The following is an 18,972-nucleotide window of genomic DNA, read 5'->3' as shown; positions in this document are numbered from 1 at the left end:
TGCATGAAGCTGGGTCGTGGTCTTTTGTGATTCGGTGGCTTATTGAGGCCCACTCGAGGCAGAATATCAGGCTTTTTACGTATAACACTGCATAGCCTTGTTGTGAATTGAGGCTGTGAACTTCTTTGGAGTTTTCTATTGTGTTGTTATCAGATAGGTGGAACATTAAGCTAAATTTTCTTTTGGCAAGGGAATGGAAATTCTTTCAGTCATTAGAGCAGCTATAAGAAGCCAAGGTAAATCTCAATGGAAGACTTGCGTAAGTGTTATTAAGCGTCAGAATTACCGCGAATGCGATGATGAATATGACCACATTATAAATAGGGTAGCTAATTTCTGTAAATTTTGTAATTATAACGCATCTAGGCCAGGTCATCATCCATAAACATGTGTAGTATCATTTTAACCCAATTACCCTATTACCCTATATCTGGGTGACTAAGTTTGTCTACCTTGTCGCTAAGTTGCAGTGAAAGAAAAGAAAGACAAGGGACGAATTTGAAAAAATAAATGCCATGGTCATTACGATTATGCTAAACAACTTAGGGGCCGCGAAATATGGGATGCTCGACTATAGGAAGCGACATACTTTCGTATTGATCTTCTTGAATCCATGAGGCCGCAAACGTTACATAGACTCCAGCTCGAGGATCTGTCCCGCCAACGAGGGGTCTCTGTCACACCACAAAGGCGGCATCGCTTGGTGACTCGGGATTGTTTATTTGGTACTGGGCGAGTTGCGAGGATTGCTGCCTTTTGACCTCGTTGGAGCTTTGATGATAACTGGCTTATCTTTCTTGTGGAAGTGCTTTTGCATGCAGGAGGTAGCACAATGCTGTGTAAAGCTTGCGAAATGTCGAGTGCCAGATTCGACATCATGGATAGGTTTTTGTCATTTGTGACATCGATGGGGTCGTTTAAGAAGCGGTCTATGTTTTGAGCGTCGGCTAGTTTTCGCAAAGTGTGGACATCTTGTAAGATCTGCAAGGCCCGTTAGGATACCCATACAGGTAGTTGGCTTTTCTTGATATGACTTACCGGATGAATCAATGCTGCAGTGGTGAAATCTACAGATGTAGAGTTTATTAATGGTTGGAGGAAAAAGTTGCTGGACCTTGCCGTTGAATTGGTGCGGGACGACATTTGTAGGTAGAGATAAGTGAGATTGTAGGTAGTGTTTGATAAATTGACCGGGACGGTTAGCTTTATATAGTGGCTAAATGGTAAAACATCTTGATATCTACGGAGTAACGTGTGGATGGATGGTCTAGTCCATCCAGCGGAGCTCCTCTGTGACACTGACATGACATCAAACTGACGTAGACAGCAGATAAACAGATAAACAACAACGGAGGCATCGTGAGTTGTCCAATCAGATGAGGAACGGAAACGACCCGGAAGAGCCAACCCAATACTGTATCTAGGTGCATGCACTCTTTGCAGAAACGTCCACTAACAGCATGCCATTCATTAGTCGAACGTTTAATATCCGTCTTCAGTGGAGCTCAGGGTCTTTTTCTTTTCCCTTTGTCTTTCCAGGGTCTTTCGCCTTTTCTGCTTCCCGGGGCCTCCGAAGAGTACGCACTCGGTACGTTGTACTCGGTATATATCTGGGGCCCCAAGACTGAGAAGCCATCTTTTTCTGCTGCAGGTTGCAAGGGCATCCAAGGTGAATTTTGCCACTCAACTTTTTGGACTTATCATTGCTTGTGCTCAGTTACCGAGGGACTCGACTTGCCACTTGTGGTCTGGACATGGTCCCTGAAACCCCCTATAATGCGCCGTAATGGTGTGCATGCGCCAGTCCAGACCCTTCCAAGCGGTGCTGTGGTCCCAATTTATTCAGTCCAGACCTACCTTGGTCAGTCGAGACCGGCCAATGGCCCTTGCGAGGGTCACATCTGACAGGGTTAGTGATACTCGATTACTGTGCTGGCGTTACATTGTACTCAGACTTTATATGGGGTTTCGATCCCGCGCAGGTAAAATTCTCGCGTTTTTCCTGCATGGACGACGTTGTGGCGCAAGTGGAGGAGTAAACAGCCCGTTTGCGCAGTAAATGTCCATCCCCCCATCCGTTTGCCCGTTTCATCACCGCTTCTTACGTGAATGTTTCTGCGTGTCATTGAGGATCACATATGGCCCTGCCTTTACCGCTGCCATCTTGGCAGCAAAGAGAGCTTGTTCGTGAGAGGGAGACTTTTAGGTTCGTCTCGTCGCGTCATTATCCGCGTATCTTTAACTGACATGCAATTGGTAGATATGATCCCTCGTTGATAACAAAGTCTATCGTCAACTCCCCAGATCACCTGATACCCTCTCATCATCTCGCAACTTCACCTGATGCCACCTTGACTTCATTTTGTCAACTCGCAGCCCTACGTCTCAACGCCTCAAGATCTCTAGTATCACTTTTTGATCGCTCTAGCCAGTACGTTGTTGCGGAAGCTACACAATCTGGCCGTCTTGTTCCAAACTCCCTCTCCGCAAGCCCTGACCAAGGCTTATGGCTCTGCGGAACACACTTTACTCGATCATTTGGAGTTTGCGAACGGGTTATACAGGAACCCGCCAAGTCCTTGAAATCCAGCCCCCAGATTACAGTAATCAACGACCTTGCTGAAGATGAGACATTATGCCTACGGCCTTACTGCCACGGTTGGCCCAACAATCGCTTCTACGCCGGCATCCCGTTGACGACTCCCAGAGGCATTGCCATTGGAGTCCTTTGCGTTTTCGATTCGCAGCCCCGATCAGGCTTGGATAGTACATCGAAAACCATCTTGCAAGACCTATCTCGATGTATCATGTCACATCTTGAAGACCGTCGCATCAGCGAGCGATATCGTCAAGCAGATCGTGTAACCCGCGGTATTCGACGCTTCTTCCATGGGCGCACCACTAAGACAGACCTTCAACGCGATCGACTGCTTGCAGCTGAACCGAGACTTCGTACTCCAGGAGCAGACTTTAGCCCACAGTTCAACCACTCAACTGACACCAGACATGGGGATGACCGATTGTCGAGCACATGCGCTAGTGCAGCTCATATCATGCGCGATGCCCTCGAAGTTGATGGACTTGTACTTTTGGATGCCTCGAACTCACATCGAAGCCCTGGAGCCGAGTTAAAAGACCCCATTGGCGCGTCCAAGAATGCCCAGCTTGCGGCTGATGACCTATGCCCCGTCCTCAGCTCGTCTGTTACAGCGGAGTTCAAGCAAGAAGCAACTTCCTACTTCGGACATTCGACACTGCACACCTCAATTTTGCGAAGATTACTTCATTATTGCCCACGTGGGACGATATGGACCTTTGACAGTTCCGACGTTGACGCCAGTGATAATCCAAGTGATGAGCTCTCCTCAGACGTTTCTGACAATGACGGTATTGCAGAGGAGTCAGACGAATCATCACCTGTCGACTCAGAAGATACAACAAAGCATCATATAAAACGACAACAGCTGAGAAAGGCCATAAAGACCCTTCTGCCCGGTGCCAAAAGCGTAGCCTTCTTCCCCATCTGGAATGCTCAAAAACGGCGCTGGTTTGCTGGTGGTTTCGCTTACACCACCAACACGAGCCGGGTTTTCTCGCACAAGCGGGAGCTAAGTTATCTGCGAGCTCTCGGGACAGTTCTCATGGCTGAAGTGTCGTTTATCAAGGAGAGGGAGGTGGAACACTCCAAATTGGGTGTTCTGGACTCCATCTCCCACGAATTACGCTCCCCGCTGCATGGTATCTTCTTCGGCACCGAGGTGCTGCGCTCTAGCAAGCTGAACTCGTCCCAAAACGACGCTCTGTTATCTGTTGAGGCTTGCAGCCAGACGTTACTAGACACCATCGATCAGATTCTCGACTGGAGCAAGATCAACCATTTCTCAACGTCGCTTGAGAAGGGCTCTGGATACACTCATACAGACGTGGACAGTCGCGTGCTTCGTTCTTCTCGGACCAACAGCATGGAGGCTGGTATGATGAGCATTGCATCTGATGTTAACCTCCCACAGTTGATTGAGGATGTCATAGAGAGTGTGCACGTAGGACACGAGTTTCAGAAACACACACTAGGAACGCCCGGTGGCAGTGTAAAATTGGTCGTCCACTTCGAACCCAACCCCAGATGGCGATTCCACGTCCAGCCTGGTGCAATTCGACGCATCGTGATGAACATTTTGGGGAACTCGCTACGGTTTACTTCCAGTGGCGCCATCCACATCCGAGTCGGACAATCAGAAACGGATGATGTTTCGGTGCGTCTCGTGACACTCACCATCAGTGACACAGGCTGCGGTATGAGCAGCGAGTTTCTCGCCAATGATCTTTTCAGTCCGTTTACTCAGCAAAACATGATGGATGCCGGCACCGGATTGGGTTTGAGTATAGTCCGACGCATCACGGAGAATCTTGGTGGGAACGTCGAGGTTCAGAGTTTAGTCTCTGTTGGCACTACTGTGCGCGTCACTCTGCCTCTTCAGCTAACTGACAAGGTGGCCGAGGGAACCCACGCAGCTTTGCAGCAAGATTTAAACAAAGGCCTTGACGGACTAAAGGTTTCTATCGTAGGGCTGCAGGACTCGAAAGATGAGAACACCACCATTCTTGGGTGGGACTCATTGATGAGCGAGAAGGATTGCATTTTAGCTATCTGTCGAGATTGGTTGGGCTCACATATCGTCGAGATGCCAGATATCCAGCACCAACATCCTCATGTTGTGCTTTGTGATGAGCACTCTGTGGACAGAGCGAACCTGCTTTTACAAGGAAATAACTCGGCGTCGCTGATAGTCATCTGCGATGATCCTGTTGTTGCTCGAAAGCTTGAGATGGAAAAGGCCAACGACGGAAGCCCAGGCGGTGACCGCGTAGTCCTTTTCACATACCGACCGTAAGACACCCTATGCTGGAACAGTGTCTTGTTTATTCGTCGTGCTAATTTATTATAGAGTCGGACCTCGAAAGCTACAGAGGCTTTTGTCCCGTTTGAACCAAAGCCAGAAAGCACCACAACCGAAGTTGATTGATTCGATGATGCCGATTAGTACCGATCTCCCTGCGGATGGAGCATTGAAAGTACGATTAGATCCCCCAACGCCGCCAGATGCTGAGTGTGAGAGGCGAGATGGCCCCGGGTTACATCTTCCGACAAGTGAAGAATGGTGCTCGTCTCAGCAATCTCCTCGTCCACCTCTCACAATCCCGCCGGAGAAATCGAATCCTATCTACAATCCAGAATCAACGGAGAAAACATTCCTACTTGTCGACGACAATTCCATCAACCTCAAAATGCTCGTCATGTTTATGAAAAAGTTGAAATTGCAGTATAGCACCGCCTCCAACGGCCAAGAGGCTGTGACAAAGTACAAAGAGAACCCGGCGAGCTATAAATGCGTATTTATGGATATATCCATGCCTGTAATGAACGGGTTTGAAGCTACGCGCCATATACGCACGTTCGAGGCTGAGTGTGCGATTCCAAAGTGTAGTATTTTTGCAATTACTGGTTTGGCATCGCGCGATGCTCAACAGGAGGCGGTGTTGAGTGGTATTGACTTGTTCTTGACAAAACCTATTGCGTTGGCTGAGATGAAGCATTTGCTGGAGTCTAAGGAGTTGATTTGAGACTGGCGTTAATATTACGGTACGAATAAGTATACGATTATTGGCTTAGGCGTTTAGGTAGCGTGAGTCGTGATAAATCATCGCTGTACATGAAGGGGAAGATTAAATTTGTTTCCTTGAGTTGGCTTGAAGAAGTATACGGTAAGCTGTGCTCTAGGCAACCGAATGAACACTAACTGTTTCTCTTCTCGCTTGGCCTTTCAGCATTGGCAAATCATATTAGTCCCATACACTCATGGCACACCGTAACGTTAGTATTGATGGCGTCTCTGTATAATTATGACTACGCTACCAACTGAACTCGTACAATTTATCAGGCCATTCTGAGACAAAACACAGAGATATTAAAACTTGGCCGCATTTGCACATCCGATATTAACCCCAAACCACTTTGATACTTTACTAGCCGATTCAGCGTCATCTCTTGTCAGACGAAGGGCTTGTCTTCGAGGGAAAGACATTTCCTGTGATGAGATCATCTTCAGTGTTCTCCTTTGCTCGAAACTTGATGTCAATGATACAGAGTCATCAGAAGATTGTTCGTCAGTATGTACCGACGATCTAGATTACTCAATACATCAGTAATATCACTCTCTATCAGTAATCAGGAATTCAAGTAATAAACGACACAGATATTGTCCCGTATACCTAAGACACCGTAGTTATTATCATTCAAGTAGGCGAAATGATCAGCAAGTTTCCTACCAGAAATGGGCAATAAAACAGAGTGGCTGAAGAACAATTAATACCTGAGCAAGTTTCTCGCGCGGGTGCAAAGGAAAACTCCCTTGCTAGACGACGGAAAAGAATAACCGGATCTACGCCACCAACTGACAATTCCACGCTGTTTGATGAGAAACAGTATTTAATCTCGGCAACATCTCACCATACATGTGATTAAACTTGCAGGTCGTCGCCTATATACTTTGACAGGGAATGTCCACACCGGCCCGGTCAGGCTTCAATATCGAAGACGCCGTGGCGCTGAAGCTACAGGGGGGGTAGACGGGTTTATCCGCTAGATAATCAAGATTTGGTGGACGATACCTTGTAAATGAGCCGCTGTGGCTTTCCTAAGCATCACAACAAGGGACGGCGGCAGTTGGCGAGCTATCACATGGGCAGACGGCTGATGTATTCACTTCTCTGCATAACTTGCATAATTTAGACTCATCTGAACTGAATATTCATTATTCAAGAATTGACAGTACGTCGTGGTTGCATTAATAGATACATAGAAAGCTTTCCCAATAAAAAGGCGAAGAGTAAACAGGGAATCACTTGTAATCATCAAACTCCAATAACAAAATCCATAACATTCTTTGTTCCATTCTATCGACCGGCAGGGATTCCATTTCCATCTTCCAGGGTATCATTCGAGTCAATCGAGCATCGTCGGTCCTTGACAAACTTGGGCCACGTGTTGGTCAAAACAAGGTACTTGATGTGGCCCTCAGAGTCGTCAAAGATGGTCGCGTCAAAGCCTTCCGGGATGTCGCCCCAGTACAAAGCCTTGTCGCTCTGGTTTCCAGAGTCGTTGACGGATTCTGTAGACATGATGCCCGTCTCGGAACCGTTTGTCGATGCGGCAGATGACTTGACCTTGTTGGCTGTGGTGGTCATCTGGAATGTCTCAAATGGCAACGCTGGGTCGACGGTGCCCTTGTCGCCAAAGAGGCTGCGCGCAGATTCCTCAAAGACAGTCTCGAGTTTGCGTTGTTGTTGGGAAGACAGGTTGATCTGGAACTCGGCGTCGCGCGAGCTGATGAAGCTGGTGTAGATGCGCAGCGCACTATTGAAGCGTTCGCGGACAAGTTCTTGCACGTCAGGCTCTTTGATCTTCTCGGGGTCGCGAACAGAAGGCGGTAATGAAGACTTCCATTCAGCGACGGCTCTCAAGAAGGCAATGTTTTCGCCGGAAAAGTCGCGAAGGGCAGAGAATTGCTGAAGAGGTTCGGGGTTGCGCTCAAGGACATATTCGAGAGCTTCCATTGTGAGAATGCTCTCACCTGAAGCGCTGCTCTTGACAGAGCCGTCCTTGGACCAAGAGGTGAGAGCCGAAGCAGCAACAGTCGTGGATCCCGTGGCAACAGATTGAGCACCATGCGTCACCGCCTTTTTGTTGAGCTGCCATTGGGCGATGGAGTCGAGAGTTTCCTGTCGCAGGGTTTGGTGCTGGAGGACTTCCCAGCAGGGCCAGAAGATAGTGAAGATCTCAATGGCCATGATGGAGATGGCAAGCCTGTACAAAGTCAATGTCAGTCTGGATGGAAGAGGGATTGAGGTAGGTGGCTTGGACTTACCATTGGGGAGGAATCCAGTATGCGTTAATAGGTTCCATAGCTGGGACATACAAGGCGACGAGCCACATAGGAGTGGCATGAAGGCTATGTCTTGGTTAGAGTGTGGTTCAGATTAATTACTGTTTGTCAAGGGAGACTTACTTGGCAATGCAGCAAGCAATGGTTTGAGTGCGCCATCCCTGCGTGTCATTGATGCCACGCGACTGCCAGAGGATGTAAGGGGCGACCATCCATGCCCAGATAAATTGCCAGAATACAGAAGGCCACCTGCAGTATAAGGTTAATTATTAACAGCCATTGATGAGGGGAGTATGCTTACCATTCCCAACCTTTGCCAATCTGAGACTTTTCGTACTCCTTGGTACCCGGGTGGACTTCAGTGCCGACAACACCCCAGCTGTGATGGAACTTCCTCGAGATGCACCACATGATGATTGTGAGGATGAACTGTTCATGTTAGTCATGTCCACGTAATGTCGTCACGGAGGGTAAATGCATACCTGGATGGTCATACCGAATCCAATCGTTACGAGAATCTTCTTTGTATAATCCAAAGCCTGGAATTTCCCAAGCCAAGAGTCCCGTCGAGCACGAGGCCTACTGTAGGTCTTTTCGTCCGAAGCAAACAGCTCCTTCTGCTGCTTGGCGACATGCAAAAAGCGACTGTTGGAGGCGTGAAACAAAGCAATACCGATAGGGAAGTACAGACTCATGATCCAGTACTCTCCCTCGGGAGTAAATAGCGGAAAGTAGACATAGCCTGTCTGGATGGCGCCCCAGTAGAGGTGGAGCATCATGATGGCAACAAAGGTAAGTGGGAGGTCTCGAATTCGAAGCATGGGCATGTCGCGACGACGCCAGAGAAAGACCATGCCGCCGATGACGATGAAGGTCCAGATAAAAGTCCAGATGATAAAGAAAATACCCAACCCATCGAGGTTGGGCTGCGGCTTAGCGTTGTAAGCCATTGTTGAAGCGATGATATAAATAAACGATGGTAGAGATCGGTGTTTGTTCGAGAAAAGGGAAGTATAATATAGTCAAGTATAGATAGTCTTGTTGTCTTGTAATGAACGTGGTTGGAAGGAATGTACGATGTCGGGAAGCGTACAATGTTCGAGGTCGGGGTGGTTCGAAGCAAAGTACAAGCAGATGCACTTAAGCTTGGGGAGGGGGGGAGACAAATGGAAGGGCGAGGCGGAGATGACGACGTATTATGTAGTGTACAGTGATAGATAGACACTGCACAAAATAATGGTTGACTGACGGGCGGGACGGGAAGGGTGTCTCTCTGCTAACTAGATCAGGTCAACTAGAGTCAAGATGAACTAGTCCATCGTGGACAAGGGGAAGAAGATGATAAAGAGATCGTAATGAACGGCCAAGAAAGAAAAAGAGAGTGTGTGAGAGATTAGAAAAAAAAGAGTCGAGCGTCTGTCTGTGACTGTTTATCCCTTGCAGCAACACCCACAGACTTGGGGCAATTGCACATGTGTGTAAGCTCCGGGAGCCAGATCACTAGCTGCTAGCGCGCAGTCCTTTTACCGGGGTCAGTCGATCTCGCTATGTTGATCTTTGCTCTAAGAGGTAGGGCTAACTGTGTGATCCTGGACACAGAGAACCTTGCAAGTCCCGATTGGTCAACCCGCAGTTCGGAATTAATTGGTGCTCAGATGAGGGACGTGCTGTTTTACCGTAGACTAATTAACTAAACACAGGTACGGTAGATGAGGGAACTGAACTGAAAAATGAAATGGGGTTTGACAGGTGTAGATAATGGACCCTGGGCGAACAGACCGGTTCCTTTGTTTTTGTAAATTAGCAGATCGACGGTTTTCTCGTCCGATTCAAGGTGACAGGTACTGCATGTCTCTGACTTTTCTTTTTTGCAGAGAAACTGCATGCTGCCTCTTCAGCAAGGGGGTGCATGAGACAGCGTTGCATTCAAGCAAGGATCGTCTGTGTGACATAGCACACTCACCTTGAAGTTGTCGCCTGTTGCTGTGCTGCAAAAACGGCCAAAACGCCCTTGCAGCAACCAAAAGATCAGATGAACATGTTCTCTTGCTGTCTTTCTTTTTGTTTCTTGCTTTCTTTTTTTTTTGTTTCTTGTTATCTTGTCTTGTCACCGGCCACGTTTTATGTCTCCCTGCAGCCATGACCAAGAACGGCCTGAGTGTCCAGCCTTTTTTGACGGGCAGCCCACTGAGGCTACTGAATTTTGTTTGCATCGGTTGTGAAACGACGCAAGAGACTTGAATGTCTGTGTGTGTGTTTTGCTAACTCGGGATGAAGGGTCGTGTCTTGAGCTGCTACAAACAAATACCTCGCAAACCAAGCAAGATTGGGTACAACAATTGACGTAACGTGATTGAATCATGGTGATAAGTGACAGTGACTGACACCACTCTCTGTTATCAATCTCCCTTGCGTCGGATGATGTCTCTCCATCCATCTCCCTTGCACGATCCAGAGTGAAAGAGAACCAAGGGAGGAACCATAAGTGAGGCCTACTACAATGCATGTTTTACTGGACTGGGCGCCTGTATCCACTGTGATTTAATGGCTGGGGTGGCCTGGGGGGCTAGTCACCGTTGGTTCCTGGCCCGACACCTGAATAAGGTTCTGAACTGACATTTGGTTGCGGGCAAAGAAACACGAGTCGCTACTGTAGAATGGTTCGATCTGATCATCTTTGTGATCGATGTAAATGTTTGTCCCGACAAAAAGCAATAAAAAAAGATGCGAAATGCATCGGAGGTTGCATCATGTTCAAGCATCATCCCCGTATCCCCCATCTCCACGCAAACGCGATTAACGAACAGCTGAAGTCGATCCAACAGGTTACATTGGACAATCAGAACCAAAGGCCCACTAGAATTGAGCCACTGTAACTTCCAGCCAGCCTCTGATCATTGTCAGTTCCGTGATCCGTCCATGTCTCAAATCTCTTCTTGTCATTGTCATTTCCTTTCTTTTTTTTTTCTTTTTTTTTTGTCTCCCCCCTCATTCAAAGATGCCCACTTCGTGCCAACGCGGTCCGCACCTAAAGCCCTGTCATGAACAAATAAAGACCCCAGTCTGGGTTTTGGCAGATCTCAATTACGATCAGCCCACGCGCAATACCCTACGCCTACCTAACACAGGCTTGCGAGTGCAAATTAGAAAAAGATCTGCTGCTGTACCAAACAAATCACCCGCTTAAAGGATCACGGTGATCAACAAGAGTCTTGTCGTCATAACCCTATCCGAACCAGTCATCTGGGTTACACCGGCGTCAAACTCTCTCATCGTCGTGTCTCCTTGCTGCCCAATGCTCTCTTTGATCTTTTTATGCGTAACGGCCTCCCACGCGGGAACAAGGTAGTCCATGTCACAGTAGAGTCAGAGCGTACCTTCATTAGTCAGGTCCCCTTCAATGGTTTGACTCAAACACACAGTGAGACGTTGGAAACGTGTTCATGGCAGTACAAAAAAAACTCGTTTTTTCTTGTGTTATCCTAAACGCTTGAATATCCGTCCTCGGATGCAGTGTGCCTCTTTCGACATGATGTTTCCTTTTCTCCTGGCGGCGGTGCACCCGGCGCTTTGGTAGCACCTTGTGGGCTGTTCAGGAGATTACCGTGGAGAGAGATCGGCATTGCAACATCAAACAACTCACGGGTTATTTTCCGCTCCATGCGCCCCAAAAAAAAAAACAGAGGGTAGAGAAAACACGTGCGCTATTGGAGAGAATTATCTGTTTGTGCCTGAACTTGGGGCTGACGCAACAGGTACCGCTGCAAACTTTCAGGGTCGCATAATATTGGCTGGGCAAACATGCAAACAAGTCAGGGATATATGTCAAGTCCCCCGAATTTACAGTGCTGATCCAAGATCGAATAACTCTTCAACTCCACTGGCTGACATATGCAATATGCCACTTTTATCACGATCTTGCCGAGTCAGAGATACAACCCTCCCCTCTCATCCTTGTGCCCAGCTGTTCATGGGGGAAGGATCAGCAGCGCAGAGCCGAAACATGTCGGAGACCCTTACAAGGCCAGTTGAATCTAGCGTGACACCATGTTACGATGCCGGTAATGCCAGTTTTGTTACCACTTCCGTAATTTGTCTTTGTCTGGATAAACAATTCCGTGTATTATACAGTGATCAAGGATGATAATTCTCCTCCCGTTCTGCTAGTTTCAGACTAACTCTGAAAAATGCCGCTGCCAAGGACCTAGGTAAATTGAATGCCGGTGTCAGGTACCTGCATGAATAGTAATCCATTTTCACGAACGCGGTCTCCTACTCAAAGATCCTCGACAGATTCTGGACAGGCCAAGCCCTCGCATCGCGAAATTTATCAACAACGCCCCTCAGCGCTTTCCGTTCATACTCATCAGTGAAGAAATCCCCATACAGCTCCATCCCAAACGCAGCATGCACCAAAGCAGGCGGACAACCTGGATGGCAGAGACTAATACCGCACAAATCGAGTATCATTTGTCGAACCTGATTCTCAATGTCTCTCCATTGCGCACGTGTTGATGAATTCCCTCTGTAACTTGCGTCAGTAAATGTTAAAATTAGAGTTCGGTACGCACCCGAGAAAAGGATTCTCTGCCATGAGAACCATCTTGGCTATGATGCACAGCTGCATGCTTGTCACCTCGAGCGCGGACGAGTACCAGATAATCGGGAAGATCTCCCCATTAGACCTGTCAGCCGGACGCACGTAAAACGGCTGGTATTCCCTCAGCGCTTCCTCCTCGAGTGATTCGCCCTGTTTTTGCAGTCTCACTAACTCTCAGTCAGCACCTTCACACCATGCTAAGCAATGCAATCTCGCATAATGAGGGGCGGGAATAACGCACACCACTCCTGCTCAGACCCGTCTGCCCATCGCCACTTTGCAACCTGTGCCGTGTGCAGAACAATCTTGTTCGCTTTTGACGCGCCGAGGCCGTATTCCGCGTCCAGAACCATCTTGGGCGGGTGCCGTTTTGTGAACGAGTGGTAGAGCTCCTGGCGAACGGCCATCCAGTATGCCGCTTGGATGAGGGATCGGCGGCCAAACAGGGTCCGTGACGGTGGGCTTCTCAGGACCGCATCGATAATGGCCAAGAAATTCACCTGAGGCTTTGACGTTGTGGCTTCTTTTCCGTGGTTATTCCGCTCTTGCTCGGAGTGGTCGCTGTTGCTGTCTTCTTCATCGTCGATCTCTTCTAATTGACGGAGAATGACTGATGTTTGAGTAAGCGGCCGTGTTACACATGATTCATTAATGTAATCTTACCAGCTGTCGCTATTATACTCTCGAGCTTTTCGTCATCTTGAATAGTATGAAAGTCCCGGAGCGCAGGGATACATTTTAACGTGTATTCTACTGCGTCATGAGGTGTAAGTTTTGGTAGCAACTGTCCTTGATATAATATCCCCTGTGGCGTTTTATACTTCGGTAAACGGCTTAAATGCCGAGCTGACAATGCGAATATTGCGTAGAGTAACGGCGGATGATGTCGAGCTCTGATAGGCACAACCAGCTGAAAATGCCTTCTCTCGTCACAAAGATCCAGCTTGTCTTGTCAGCACGCTTTGATCCCTATCGATGAGGTTACCGAGGCCTACCCAATGTGACAGCTCTTCCACGAAATATCTTAGCAAACACGCCTCCTGTGGATCTTGGAGCGGAAATCTCGTCGCTTCCACAGAACTGTACGTCTGATAGCTTCTGGGAGACGGGACGTGATCTCTGCTCTGGTCATGCGGTGCACCGTAGGGTGATGGCTGATCATGGCTCGCGGAGTAGACACTTGAAACACTTGGCTGATCCGTGGGTGATCGACCGGCTCCTTGCTGCCAGGGCGATGATGGATAGCTTGGTGAGTTTCCAGTTGATTGTGGTGTGTTTGTAGTCGGATAAATCGGATGGTTGTTTCTTATACTGTCGTTGAAAGAGGGCTGTTCTCTGTGGGTATGTGATGATGGTTCATGGTGATCTGCTGTGAGTCTCGGGGATGTGCCACTGTCTACGTCGAAGTGACTCCTTGGACTACTGGCAACTATGTCGTTTTCAATTTTCTGTAGATGAGTTTTCACTGAGTGACTGCTTTGACTTACAGTCTCTGACCTCGCTGTTGACCCAAGTCTGATTAGTCAGAGGTCCAGATGATGAATTGCGAAACACCGTCTTTTTGGCTGGTCGAGCACAAGGCAAGTTCTTGACGATACAACGATGACATCTAGGTTGACCCTCATCACCTAAAACCATTAGCTCGTCTCACATGTCTGTAGTTTCAGTTGGTGTATCTACATTTAACATGTTTTTCTAAAAGAATTATCAGCTTTTTAGTTGTTTTCTAATTACCAATTGACAGTCAGTTATATTAACCTTTGCATTGAAGGCATGGCCTCTTGACCACTGGCATCGTTTTTAAAACCCTCTTTGTGATATTGAGAACAAGGAGTCAACTGTTGAGTGTTCTGATGTCAAGACTTTGTCCCCGCCACCACTGCATTGAGTTTCGATTCTTTGCTGTATCACGTGCTGTAATCCGCTGTTCTCTCCGAGACTGACGCGACGGACTTACCCTACACGGTAATGACTCAACGCGACAACTTGCTACAGAAGGTGAAAGACGCGTCTTTTCATAATTAAAAGTTATATAGATATTTTTTCTTCACTGTTTAGTAGTGTAACTTGTTTGATCCAATTAGATTCGGTTGTCTTTGTAGCTTGGTGCTGTGAATTGTTTTGGTTTAGCGCCATTCACGGTGATGATGTATGTCAGCTTCAATCTCCAGACATCTTTATGTACTTACCACAACCTCAACCATCCAAAATGTCAAGACAAACTCGCTCTGCCACCAAAAAGCTAACCCGTATTCAACTTTCAACGCCTCCTATCAATCCTCCACCCCACCCTACTGTATCATCACCGTTAGAAACCCGCCTCTTCGCCAACCCGCAAGAATGGGAACTCTATCTCACCGACAACCACCTCACAAACCCATCAGGCCTCTGGCTGAAAATCTCCAAGAAATCATCCCCAATCCCATCAATAACATACGACCAAGCCCTCGACACAGCTCTCTGTCACGGCTGGATCGACGGCCAGCGCAAAGCCCTCGATGAAACACACTTTATTCAGCGCTTCACGCCGCGTCGAAAGGGAAGTTTATGGTCGCAGCGTAACGTGAAAAAGGTTGCTACGCTTATCGCTGAGGGAAAAATGAAACCTGCTGGACAAGCTGAGATTGACGCGGCGAGGGAGGATGGACGGTGGGAGAGGGCGTATTCGTCGAGTAGTAACGCGTCTGTACCTGATGATTTTCAAAAGGCGTTGGATGAGAATAAAGTAGCGGGGGATTTCTTTGCGGGGTTGGGAAAGACAAAGAAATATGCTTTTATCCAGAGGTTGGAGACTGCGAAAAAGCCGGAGACGAGAACAAAGAGGATTGAGCAGTTTGTGACGCTTCTTGCGAGCGAGAAGAGTTTGTAAAATGATTGTAGTCCATTGCTGGAAGACGTTCTATCGTGTATTAAACATTTAATCTAGTTTTAGAGTATTTTCTGTTTGTGGCTGGGTTTGCAATAGTGGAAGAGTAAAATAGTGAGATATTAAAATCAGTAATCATCCTCGTCGTAATCTTCTCCTTCTCCGTCGGACTCATCGGCCATGCCCATCATGAATGGGTTGCGCTCCTCATCGTCGTCCTCTTCGTCCTCGCTGTCTTCATCTGCAGTCCTGCTGCTGGCATCATCGTCTGAATCCTCGTTGTCGACAGGGTTTTCTTCGCGGTGGAGACGTAGACGTTCTGCCAAAGATAGCTTCGCGGGTGGCGCGTCTTCTTCATCCGACTCTTCACTTTCTTCTTCGCTGCTGGAGGAGTCTCCTCCGTTGTCCGAGTCTTGTCTTGAGACGCCGCCTTGATCATCGTCATCTTCGTCATCGGATACCACCGTCCTTGGCCGCTTTTGACTTCGCTCTGGTTGAGAAACTTGTGGTTCGTCGTCTTCATCATCGGAATCAACGATGACTCTAGCGCGTTTTGTCAAAGGCTGGACATCGTCATCTTCTTCGTCATCCGAGTCTGAAACCACGCGACGTTTGCGACCACGCTGCACAGGCGCAGACTCTGGCTCGGGTTCTGGTTCGGAAAAGTTGGCTCCCTCACCATCTTCATCATCCTCGTCGTCGGAAATTTGGTGGATTTGTCGAGTAGGTGCCGGTGATCCACTGGCTAATGAGATGCCCTCATCGTCTGAATCTTCATACCTCTCCACAATCTCGTCATCGTCAATTCCGTCACTTTCGTATTGGTCTAGATCCGGTCCATTTTCGTCGTCGTCGTCATCCTCTTCCTCGTCCGAGTCGCTGTCGTCGCCAAAGTCAGGTCCAAGTGTTTGTAGCAACTCGAACCTCCGCAGTCCACGCTCAAACTCGAAAGCAACCATAGGCCAAGCCTTGATCCCTCTTTCCTCCAGACTTCCGCCAAGCGGATATGGTAGATTGTCCCATGTATCTCTGTTGATCTGATACTTTGCAAAGTCGGGGTGTCTCTCCAAATCGGGCCAACACCATAGGAACTGCAAGTCTTCTCCCAGACCAGGCTGTCTTTCGTACGTTTCTGTTCGGTAGTGATTTACCAAATCGGACGTGCACCATTGTAGGCTCGACTTCTGGCAATCCGTGCTGGAAACGTTGACGTAAAATGATTCGAGCTGGGTAAAGTTCTCCAACAGTGCAGGCATAATAGAGTCGCCAAGATCATCCAAGATAGAAGGCCCGCCAAGCGCAAGGTTTTTGACTTCGCTCGCAAAGTCGGGTAGGTGAAAAATATGCCTCCCGCTAGGACAAGAAAGGCCGTTGACAAGGACAACATCCGATTTCTGGTTGAATGGAACAATGGCATCTCCAGCGCCAGAGTCTATGCCGAGGGTGTTGGGAAAAGCGTTTGCCGCAAAAGCGCGAGATTCTTGGTGGACTGCAAAGACTGTGCGTAGGTTTTTTGTCTGGTCCTCGAGCGCGAGGCCCTCACGGACGGTCCATACAAAAGCACTGTCAGATTCGGGGTGTCTTGCCGTTCCCCATGAGATACTGAAGTCGAGAACACGGTAGCGAGCGCAAAGTTCGGGGCAGAACAATTCCCAGATGCGGTGGCGCAACTCTATGGGTAATCGACAGAATTGCGGAAAGTAGTCGTCGTTCGAAGCTGATCTGAAGTGACTCAGGTACTCATTTTCGTCGTCGTCATCATCACTGGACTCCGAATCGCTGCCGTCAGCGGCCATAGTGTCGAGTAATCCTCCGCCGTCAGAATCATCAGAGCTCTCGTCGCTGGACTCATTGTCGTCGCTTGAATTATCTTCGCTTTGAGAGTTATCGACTGGCCGTTCATTTTCGCTTTGGTCAGATTGAGGTTCGGCCATGCTTGACATTTTGCGCGCGCCGCGAAAGAAAACAAAAAAGAATTGTGAAGGGCGCGAGCTTGACAAGAGAAGCTTGATAAGATTTCGAGACAGGATGACGGTAGCACGTGGCCGTGCACGCGCAGTCACGTGACTGCAACAGTTGCGGAGATAAGGGGAATAGACTCAACTTAAGCAAACACGACTACTATAGTTTAGGCCGCTAATTGACACTGTGATTCTCCATATCAAAGTGGATCACCAGGCCTTACCATATATACATATTATATTCCTATAGTATTGAAGCTTGATAACAAATAATTGGCAGGTCATCATTGACCAGGTACTCGATCCCTGGCAAATCATCGGAAGACAAAGTTATCTTACCCTTACCCCTCTTTGACACGCTGTTTAATCTCACGGAAAATCACAATACTTACAAACCTTATACCAAGGTGGTGACCTAACTACAAAGATACTGCTCTGGAGTTGAAAGTTTAATCTTGTTCTCAAATCATCTTCTGCCAAACCTCCACACATTATGTCGGGCTTTATTACAACACAGGCTGAGAATCGGGAAGAGAAAGAGGCTAAATCAGCTCCTCGGCAGCGTTTTCTCGGAAGCTTCAGATTCAAGGAGATGAATCAGCGAATGAACGCAATCACTGACCCAGAAGATGCATGTTTTGACAGGATATTGGAGTCATTCGAGAAGACGGCCCACGACAGAGCAGAAATTTCCTCTGAGACTAGCGAGCACCAGAGTTCTGAGGAGATAGATCGGCTTTGGTACAGTTTTGCAGACTGGCTGCAATCAGATGGACAACTGTTTTGGATCCAGGGAAAACCAGGATCCGGAAAAAGTACTCTTGTCAAATATGTCGCAAGCAAGAAGGTTACCCAAACACTATTGGAGCAGTGGAATCCGAATACCCAAATACTTTCTCACTTCTTCTGGAAGATCGGGACATCTTTGCAGAACAACATAAAGGGTCTCTACTGTTCTTTGTTACATCAACTGTTGCAAGAAAAATATGAGCTCACTAGTAACATCATGATTTCCTTCCCGACTTCAAAGTCGAAACAGTCGTATCATGACTGGTCAGTTACGGATCTGAAAGGCCTTCTACTCAAAACCTTGGAGCTGGCGACAGACAAAGAGCACTTGTGCATTTTCATTGATGGTCTTGACGAATTTGTTGACGACTCTGGGACAGAGACTATCGTCAAGACACTGTCGGATTTCAAGCGGTTTACAAAAGTCAAAGTTTGCGTCACTAGCCGAGCGGAGCCCTGGTTGAAAGAAGAGCTGGAGACGGCACCCAATCTCAAACTGCATGAATTGACTGCACCGGACATGCGAAAATGGGTCCACGGTAGACTTCAGCAATTCGACACCAAGTTCACATTCAGTACAGATTCCTCCTCGAACTTAGTTGAGCAGCTTCTGAAGAAAGCAGGAGGGGTTTTTCTCTGGATTCACCTTGCAACACAGAGTGTTATACGGGGTATAAAGGACAATGAGTCAGAGGAGATATTGATGTCGCGACTGGAACAACTTCCGGAAAATCTCGAAGACCTATACTACGACATGTGGGAGAGGCTGGGCGAAGATGCGTCTCTCTATCGAAAATCAGCGGCCACCTACTT

The 18,972-nt window shown here is 47.9% G+C and overlaps 6 protein-coding genes across 6 annotated transcripts; 2 read left to right on the top strand and 4 right to left on the bottom strand.

The window, feature by feature from the left end:
- Window positions 1–75: 75 nt before the first annotated feature.
- Window positions 76–1,143, bottom strand: FGSG_04626 (uncharacterized protein; the record flags this gene model as incomplete). The annotated part of the gene is made up of 4 exons (XM_011322645.1): window positions 76–135; window positions 287–329; window positions 590–981; window positions 1,039–1,143. 4 exons carry the CDS (start codon window positions 1,141–1,143, stop codon window positions 76–78), a joined length of 600 nt encoding a protein of 199 aa, XP_011320947.1.
- A 643-nt stretch (window positions 1,144–1,786) lies between these two features.
- On the top strand, window positions 1,787–5,622 carry FGSG_04627 (uncharacterized protein; the record flags this gene model as incomplete). The annotated part of the gene is made up of 4 exons (XM_011322644.1): window positions 1,787–1,909; window positions 2,172–2,206; window positions 2,261–4,888; window positions 4,947–5,622. The coding sequence occupies 4 exons, from the start codon at window positions 1,787–1,789 to the stop codon at window positions 5,620–5,622; spliced, it is 3,462 nt and encodes a 1,153-aa protein (XP_011320946.1).
- A 1,332-nt stretch (window positions 5,623–6,954) lies between these two features.
- On the bottom strand, window positions 6,955–8,893 carry FGSG_04628 (uncharacterized protein; the record flags this gene model as incomplete). The annotated part of the gene is made up of 5 exons (XM_011322643.1): window positions 6,955–7,864; window positions 7,977–8,009; window positions 8,067–8,192; window positions 8,245–8,372; window positions 8,426–8,893. The coding sequence occupies 5 exons, from the start codon at window positions 8,891–8,893 to the stop codon at window positions 6,955–6,957; spliced, it is 1,665 nt and encodes a 554-aa protein (XP_011320945.1).
- A 3,322-nt stretch (window positions 8,894–12,215) lies between these two features.
- FGSG_04629 (uncharacterized protein) lies at window positions 12,216–14,232 on the bottom strand (the record flags this gene model as incomplete). Its single annotated transcript, XM_011322642.1, has 7 exons — window positions 12,216–12,468; window positions 12,515–12,710; window positions 12,785–13,153; window positions 13,207–13,327; window positions 13,539–13,991; window positions 14,031–14,058; window positions 14,195–14,232. 7 exons carry the CDS (start codon window positions 14,230–14,232, stop codon window positions 12,216–12,218), a joined length of 1,458 nt encoding a protein of 485 aa, XP_011320944.1.
- Window positions 14,233–14,752: 520 nt separating this feature from the next.
- Window positions 14,753–15,412, top strand: FGSG_04630 (uncharacterized protein; the record flags this gene model as incomplete). Its single annotated transcript, XM_011322641.1, has 1 exon — window positions 14,753–15,412. One exon carries the CDS (start codon window positions 14,753–14,755, stop codon window positions 15,410–15,412), a length of 660 nt encoding a protein of 219 aa, XP_011320943.1.
- A 125-nt stretch (window positions 15,413–15,537) lies between these two features.
- FGSG_04631 (uncharacterized protein) lies at window positions 15,538–16,665 on the bottom strand (the record flags this gene model as incomplete). The annotated part of the gene is made up of 1 exon (XM_011322640.1): window positions 15,538–16,665. One exon carries the CDS (start codon window positions 16,663–16,665, stop codon window positions 15,538–15,540), a length of 1,128 nt encoding a protein of 375 aa, XP_011320942.1.
- Window positions 16,666–18,972: the final 2,307 nt, after the last annotated feature.

The sequence above is a fragment of the Fusarium graminearum genome, chromosome 2 (assembly GCF_000240135.3).
Source record: "Fusarium graminearum PH-1 chromosome 2, whole genome shotgun sequence".
Taxonomy (NCBI): Eukaryota; Fungi; Ascomycota; class Sordariomycetes; order Hypocreales; family Nectriaceae; genus Fusarium; species Fusarium graminearum.
The sequence above is the reverse complement of the archived record's forward strand: the minus strand, read 5'-3'. Positions and strand labels throughout refer to the sequence as shown.